Source organism: Larimichthys crocea, chromosome VI, assembly GCF_000972845.2.
Source record: "Larimichthys crocea isolate SSNF chromosome VI, L_crocea_2.0, whole genome shotgun sequence".
In the NCBI taxonomy this organism is placed as follows: domain Eukaryota; kingdom Metazoa; phylum Chordata; class Actinopteri; family Sciaenidae; genus Larimichthys; species Larimichthys crocea.
Window position 1 is genome coordinate 16545276 of NC_040016.1, and position 7930 is coordinate 16553205.

At 42.0% G+C, this 7930-nt stretch overlaps 1 protein-coding gene across 1 annotated transcript in view; it reads left to right on the forward strand.

The window, feature by feature from the left end:
- The window catches only part of smarcd1 (SWI/SNF related BAF chromatin remodeling complex subunit D1), a 17286-nt gene continuing 9356 nt past the window's right edge, over window positions 1-7930 (forward strand). Inside the window, exons 1-8 of the mRNA XM_019258188.2 lie at window positions 1-251; window positions 4085-4260; window positions 5014-5056; window positions 5609-5731; window positions 6079-6201; window positions 6426-6542; window positions 7162-7263; window positions 7397-7558. Coding sequence (XP_019113733.2) covers window positions 60-251; window positions 4085-4260; window positions 5014-5056; window positions 5609-5731; window positions 6079-6201; window positions 6426-6542; window positions 7162-7263; window positions 7397-7558 — 1038 coding nt within the window. The 5' untranslated portion in view covers window positions 1-59. The remainder of the gene's footprint in view (window positions 252-4084; window positions 4261-5013; window positions 5057-5608; window positions 5732-6078; window positions 6202-6425; window positions 6543-7161; window positions 7264-7396; window positions 7559-7930) is intronic.

Sequence of the window (7930 nt, forward strand, 5' to 3'; positions counted from 1 at the left end):
TGTTCTCGCTCTCGCGGTAGCTCCGTGCCTCCACCGGCGGCGACATTCAGAGAGAGGAGATGGCGGCCAGAGGGGGGTTTCAGACGGCACCGACGGGTGGTGGTGGTGGAGGTGGAGCAATGGGACCTGGACCACCGGTACCGGGCGCAGGACCAGGAATGGGTCCCGGGACACCTTCTGGAAGGATGGGACCATCCTCCGGCGCGCAGAACCACATGTACCGCTCCCCGATGCCCGGGCCTGGGTACCCGGTGAGACATCACTCCATCTTTGCTGCTGACGCGTTAGCCGCTAGAACAAAGCCTCACCGCTGCTTTGTCACTGGCGGCTAGCGTCCACCACAGCCACCGGTGTGGGCCACAGCTCGTACTAGCTGGTCGCCCTCCACCACCGGAAAGTGTCTTACCCGTGAGAAGAGTTTGAACCGGTCGCTCCGAGTGACTGTCGGAGTTTGTTTGTTGTTTGAATCCGCTAACCCTCCCGCCCGCTAACGCTAAGCTAGTTAGTCACGGTAGCCAAGTAGCTTAGCCTGCTAACGGCGTTAGCTGCTAAAATAATATTCACGTGTTTAAACTTTTAGTAGTTTCCTAACAGCTCGACGAAAGAGCGTGCACCGTACTTTTGAAACTTTTAATATATTGTTGCATTTAAAAGTTAGCTTCACGGTTGAAGCGCCACCGTGCCTTGAACATTTATGAATGAAACAGGCTGCACGAAGCTGTCTGCAAACTGTCTCATGTAAAAACAGAGAGGCTCAAACTAAGACCAGACTGCAGCCTGTGTGTGTCTGTGTACTAGTTACTATTTGTTGCATGCTCGCTGATGCCTGCATTACATACTGAGGAGAAGTTAGCAGCTATTACATAACAAAATAAGTGGACCAAGAGGGTCAAGACTGTCCTCAGGGAGTTTTCCCGGTACAATATGTGATATACATGCACAGCTAAGTTGTCAGGAGTTCAATCTGAGGATCTTTTGGTAGATTTGTTAAGTAACATTAGTATCAGTCAACCCAAAATCTGCAGTCTGCCTCAGCAGTATTGAGTAGAGTTTGGTGATGTTGGCAAGATCTCACACTGTAATCAGTTTAATTTTTGAGTATCATACTCTCTATCCTCAAACCTTCATTTCAGATATAAATACAGTGTGTTGATCTCTGGAGCGTTTGGTTAGTGGATAGATTTTGGCCTATGTTGTAATGCTTATATCTCCATCCTTGAACCCCAAGGTGACATCGGCAAAACACAGAGACGCTCTGTAAAAATCGCTAAATCGACGATAACGTTACCAGAAATAAATATAAATTTATAAAAGAGGATTAAAAATGAAGGGGTGAGAAAAGAAACGACTACAAAATTCACAACATTCAGCTCATCTCTACTTTATTTAAAGCAGATATCAAGAAAGCAAACCCTTATTTATCATTTTCAGAAGATTTAGTCCCATAATGACCGATGTTTCAAGTTGTTGAAGGTTTTCCCAAATGTATAACAAGTCAGACCGTGTAACAAATGAGGTGGAAATATTGTCTTCTTTTGCATTTCCATCTTTAAAACTGATTTAAATATTAGAGCAAAGTGATGATGGGTGTGTCCTCTGAGTATCCAGAAGAAAAAAACAAAGTCTCTGTTGGGGAAGGAAAGTTGCACAAGGAAACAAAAATATGAAACCAAAATAAATGTAGCAGGGTTTCTTTTTTACTTTTGGGTCCATCACATTAAATTAAGACTGCATGAAATTTGCATACTTCATAACACATGAATGTGAGCTAATGCAGACTTGCATACCACCAGCAAGTCATGATAGTTGAGAAAATAGAGTTGAAGGAATGTTTTGGGGCATTTTCCCCCAATTAAATATCAGAAGTTTGTTTATTTTTCGTGTAAGACTCACGAGTTAATTCCTTTCCTTATCATCTCTGATGTGAACACATCAGATTTGCACACAAAGAAAGGTTAAAGGTGTGCGACCTGCTTCAGTGCACTGCTGAGCATCTTTCCCGCCCGGCTGCTGTCAGCTGTATAGTCAGTCACGGTGGAGGGCAGTAGAGGAGGATGTACCACCGTCTGGTTCAAAAGTGGTTTGGTCGACTTCGCTGACAGTCATCACCGGAGCGGAGAGCGATGAAGCAGCAGCTGTCACCTCACACTGCCCTCACTTCCTATCACCAATCTCTACCTGCCTGTGGTTTGTGGTCATTTAAAAGTCTACAGCCTGCCTTCTTGTTGACCCCGCATTGTTCTGTCTTACAGAGACAGCTAAAAACAGAAATGCAAGTTGCCTCACTTCTTCTCGACCGAGGACACACTGCGTGCTTCATCCACATGTACAAAAGTCGTAGAAATGTAGATATGTCAAAAATTGTAATACTCTGATCTGTGCTTCAGTGTTTTAGTTTGTTGTACATTGGATCATACGTACATGTTGTGCTAATGTACTTTTCTTATGATGGCATTTTTGTATTTGAAATCTTGATAGAAACGATAAGCCATTTGTTACCCTTCAGCTGTTGTAGTGATTGATGCTTAGCTACGGGCGACGTGGAGCATAGTTCAGTGAAAGGATGTTGTTTTTTTTTTCCCTTGTGTCCTTGACTACTTTCACACACAGCAGCCTTTCACAATACCGCCGGAGCGTGTTCATACTGAATACCGCAGAACTCTGGTTGTTCCCATGTAAATCAAGGTTATACCGATGTATAGAGTACTCAATGATCCACATGCATTCCTTCACTGCCCACACTGTCCGTGTGGAAATGGCAGAGCGTATTCATCTTTACCTGTATTATTGACAAATCGCTGTCCATCACTCTTCCTCCCCTCCACCCTCCACCATAGGCTGAGGAGAGAGTACGCTTGGCGTTGGCTCTCTCATTTGTTGGACTGACTGCTGAGGGATAGCTGCAATCATTGATTTGTCATTTATTTTTTTGTACTTACCTGCACTCATGCAGTTAGACACAAGAAGTCGCCTGTTTGAGTTCTTGGCGCATGGATTGGTGAGTTGGAAGTGGGAGGTCTGTATCGGCTTGTTTTAAGGAGCCGGCATGCAAATTGTTGCTGTCTCTTGGAGTAGACACCTGAAATATGTTGATTTGATGTTGAGAGAGAAAAAAAAGAGGGTTTATAGTTTGGGATGTGCTGCTGATTATGAGCTATACATTGTTCTTGTACTTGGAAAATGTCTTGAAGAGCCATTTACATCAGGAGATCAGTCAGTGATGTTGTCCTGCGGTATTTACATTGACTTTTCGGCACTGATCTGTGCGGTATTTGATTATTTTTTTGTCTCACTGCAAAGGATGACAGGCTTGTAGACTTTGATCTGCTTTTATCCTCAAAAGCCATTTCCGAGCTTTGATTGCACACATCCACATAACCTTGGAAATAGGCTTTTACTGCAATGCGCTTTTAGTGTTTTGAGCGTTTTAGTTGCACAACAGCGATTATTTTTCTTTATGCACTTTGATTCCTCCTTTTTGAATCCCCCCTTTTTTACAGTTTCTTTGTTGTTACAGCGGCGTTTCATTCGGTGAAGCATGAACCACAGATAGTAATAGATCTGTCATTGTAGTGAGGTGGTGCCGGGGCTGAATTCTCACCCACCATCAAAGGATCCCAGGGTTAAATGTTTAAGATTTTTAGTGCTGCAACAATCATCACAAAATGGCCATAGTGACTTTTTTGACCAACCTCACCATAGCCATTCTCTAACCTTCATTATTATGAGAAGCTGAAACCACCAAATAACGGATCATCACAATAGTAATTTTTGATACAGTACCTGTTAAAACTGAAACTTAATAGAGGCAAAAGAGAAAAAGTCTAAGTTTGCTCAGCTAAACCATTTAACAGCACCACTCAGTATACAGTAAACATGTACGTGTCTGTCGTCTGAACAAACCCGGGAATGCATATAGTACTCACTCACTACTAAATCCTGTTTGACATCTGAGAAAACCTCATTCCAGTCTAATATGTTTACTCCAGACCTGAGGGCTGTAAAGCGAGCCAGCAAATCTTTCTCTTTTTTTTTGAAGCAGCATTGTGGGGGGAAAATAATTTGTCGTATATTTTCTGTGCAGAGACAGGGCATGCCTCCATCTAGCCGTATGACACCACAGGGACCAGCAATGGGGCCCCCAGGATACGGCAACAGCCCGGTGTCTCGCCCTGTGATGCCTGGCGTGATGGACCCGTCTCGCAAGAGGCCCGCACCCCAACAGATTCAGCAGGTGCAGCAGCAGAATCGCAACCAGCAGTAAGTCTTTCCACCATTATGTAGCGGCGATGCCGCTTCACTTCACAAACAGAAGTTCAATATTTAGAGTTAAACTTTCATTATGTTCTTGGCTGTTTTCATCTGTAATCGAGGCATCGGGATATCAGCCTGCAAAGAACTTAAATGGTGTTTTGATAGTGATCAGAGTTCTCTGTGGGTTTGTTATTTCAATCCTGCAACCGCCCACTCCCTCAGACAAGCCGTCCTGATCCTGTCCTCCTGTTGAGATTTTGATCTCTGCCACCCATCAGTGTTTCCTATTGGAAGTCTGTCTCTCCTATTCCAGATGGAAAAGGGACATAACTGTGTTGCCTTTCTTAATGGGCAGAAGAGTTAAAAGAAATGGTGTGACAGTTATTCAGCTGTTGCTTGATGGCAAATCTTTAAACTTACAAAGCTTCAGCTGGATAGTGTAGAAACAAGAAGTGGACAAAGTTATGATTTCTAATTTCTGAAATGTGTGAGGATGTGCATTGAGCATTTCTGTTTTATATCATTTTAGACTGAATATTCCAAACAATTAGATTAACCAAGAAAAGAACTGATGTTATACTAGATGACGTAACAGGTTTACCGGCTAGTTTAAAAGTAAGAGAAAAACAAAACCCTTATTTTCTGACCCAATCCAGCCCTTCAGCTCAGGGACTGGATTATTGTTCACTATGTTGATGGATAATTGCAGTGCTCAGACTCACTCAAACGTATCTTTTTTTGGATAATTTGCTCTTACAGCACAAAGAAGAAGAAGATGGCTGATAAAATTCTACCTCAGAGGGTGAGTATTATTCAAACAGCAGTCAATGGAAATCCATTAATTTTGTCCTGTGTTGGAGAAATTACCTTTGCTCTATCACTTTGTTTATTTCCTCGTACTTCTCTCCAACATCATCACAGTGTAGAGCCGTAATACCCTGACAGTTGCCATGGTATTATGGTAGACATTTTAAATTGTAACTGAGCATGTTATATTTTCACCTACAGTGAAATACAGCCGTTATTTGATTGCTGTACTAACTTCTATTAATCCTTTAATACCTCCTATTCAGTGCAACGACCGCAGGCTGAACCCTCCATATCACAGTGCAGTTGCACAGCTCCATAACTGAGTGTATTCATCTTAGGTCTGCTTGTCACAGCGGGGCTGTAACTGTAAGAAATGTAGAGGTGCACGGCAGCCGTAGCTTACATAACAGTTCCAGCACAGGTCTACAAAAATGTTGCTGTAATGGTTATTGAAGACCGCATTGTGAAAGTAAAATTGAACACGGAGTGTGCTCCGTTTTACTCGCTGGATGTTGTATCAGTGGTGTCTTTTGTTGTGTCCCAGATCAGAGAACTGGTCCCAGAGTCTCAGGCTTACATGGATCTGCTGGCTTTTGAGAGGAAGCTGGACCAGACCATCATGCGCAAGAGGCTGGATATTCAGGAGGCCCTCAAGAGGCCCATTAAGGTATGTTTCGGTTAAAGTTTTCACTCCTGCAGTCAAACCTGAGATCATCGGTCCCTATAACTGTAGTTGTTAAAAAAAGTAAAGTGGACACAAAAACGTTGGTGTATTGAAGGGAGACAATGGATTATATTGTCGGATGTCCTCTAGGTGTCTGCATTCAGCAAACATTAAACGGATGTAATCTTCAATATAGCTACACACTGTCAGAGCAGGACTATCTCTATCTAAATTGACTTTATTGAATGAAACAGGACTTGACTCGAGGGACTGCCTCAGATTATCGGCGCAGATATCAAGCCGTTGTTGAGCACATGAATTTAAAGTTTCTTCTGACTGATTGTTTCCAGCAAAAGAGAAAACTGCGGATCTTTATATCAAACACCTTCAATCCCGCAAAGCCGGATGCTGAGGACGGTGAAGGCACAGTTGCATCATGGGAGCTACGTGTTGAGGGGCGTCTGCTTGAAGATGTAAGCTTCATGTTTGAAATATGTATTGGTTTAATTTTCTTAAGTATGAATGCTTTCTGTCAGTTCAGTTGACTCATTTATGGATTGTAAATAATTAACTGAGTTACTAAATTTGCATTGCAAACTGTTGAGACTATGAAAAAGTGAATCTTTACACCTAAGTTTTGATGTTCGGGGTATCAATTTCACAGATATTTCCAGTAACAATAAAATCTTCTTCGCAGACGGCCGTGTCCAAGTATGAAGCCACCAAACAGAAGCGGAAGTTTTCCTCTTTCTTCAAGTCTCTGGTGATCGAGTTGGACAAAGACCTGTATGGTCCAGATAATCACCTTGTGGAAGTAAGATAATGTATCACCAGTAACAGTTGAATTGAAAATCGACTAATAATTTCAGCTCTAATTGAATTGTATTCATATTTTAATTGTATTCATTTTTTTAATGCCTTCCTGAAACCTGTTTCTTGCTTCAGAGGTGGCAAACGTACACACATTGTTAATCAAGTAGAAAAAAAGACTGGTAAAAGTTGAAAATACAAAAAAAATTAAATACAGGCTCTAAAATATGGAATAAAAGTAAAACGTACTTTTGCTAAGCTAACATTACGCTTATCTATTTCGACTTTGTTCATTTTCATCATGTTGTGCCTGCATGCGTATTATGCTTTCCCAACTTTGTTGGGAAGGTGTGCAATGATGCAAATGAATAAATCAATTAATTGATTATTCCACTCAAGCATTAAAACTAAAGTAACAAGCCTGTTTTGAAAATGTAAGTAGAAAATACAAAGCTTTGCATAAAAATGTTGAAAGTAAAGGTACTCTTCTGTTACTTTTCACCTCTGCAATGTATTTTTATTGGTACTTTAATGCTGGAAAATATGTTGTAGTGAAGTATTTTAGTTTACAGATTGATCAGTAAATCTTCTTGTTGTTGAAATGTCCTTTTGTGTCATTTTAGTGGCACAGGACTGCCACCACCCAGGAGACTGATGGTTTCCAGGTGAAGAGGCCCGGTGATGTGGGTGTTCGCTGCACCGTCCTGCTCATGCTCGACTACCAGGTAAACGCTCAGGGGACTTCCTCTGATTCATAGTGGTGTGGTTATGTTGCCTTCAACTACCACTGCAAACATTTGTTTACTTAGTGAGGAGGTTACCCAAATCTAATGGCAGTTTCACCTTGCCTCTTTCTAGCCCCCTCAGTTCAAGTTGGACCCCCGGCTGGCTCGTATGCTGGGTATCCACACCCAGACCAGACCTGTCATCATTCAGGCCCTGTGGCAGTATGTCAAGACCCACAAACTCCAAGACCCTCATGAGCGTGAGTTCATCAACTGTGACAAATACCTGCAGCAGGTCAGTGGACTCATTTTGTTATGTAACATAGAATTGAAATTTACATTTAACTCTAGTGATACACCACAAGAAGCTGTGAAACTCGAGAACAAGCTGTAGCTGGTGCATGAAGCTGGAACAATCGACAGTCACATAGCTGTCTTGCTTAATTCTTGTCCTTTATGTTGAACAGTCCGTCTCTCTATTCTTCTCTCTGTCCTTGTAAGGAGACTTTCTGGGTCACCGTCAGGTTTTCTCGGTGCATTTTCTTCTACAGTGCCAAGATAAACAGGATTGTGGAAAGTTAATGATGAATTTCTGCAAAGTTAGCCCAGGATTTAATTTGTCACTTAGTTTTCTTGGAACTGAAACTTTGATTTTCAGTATGTTTAA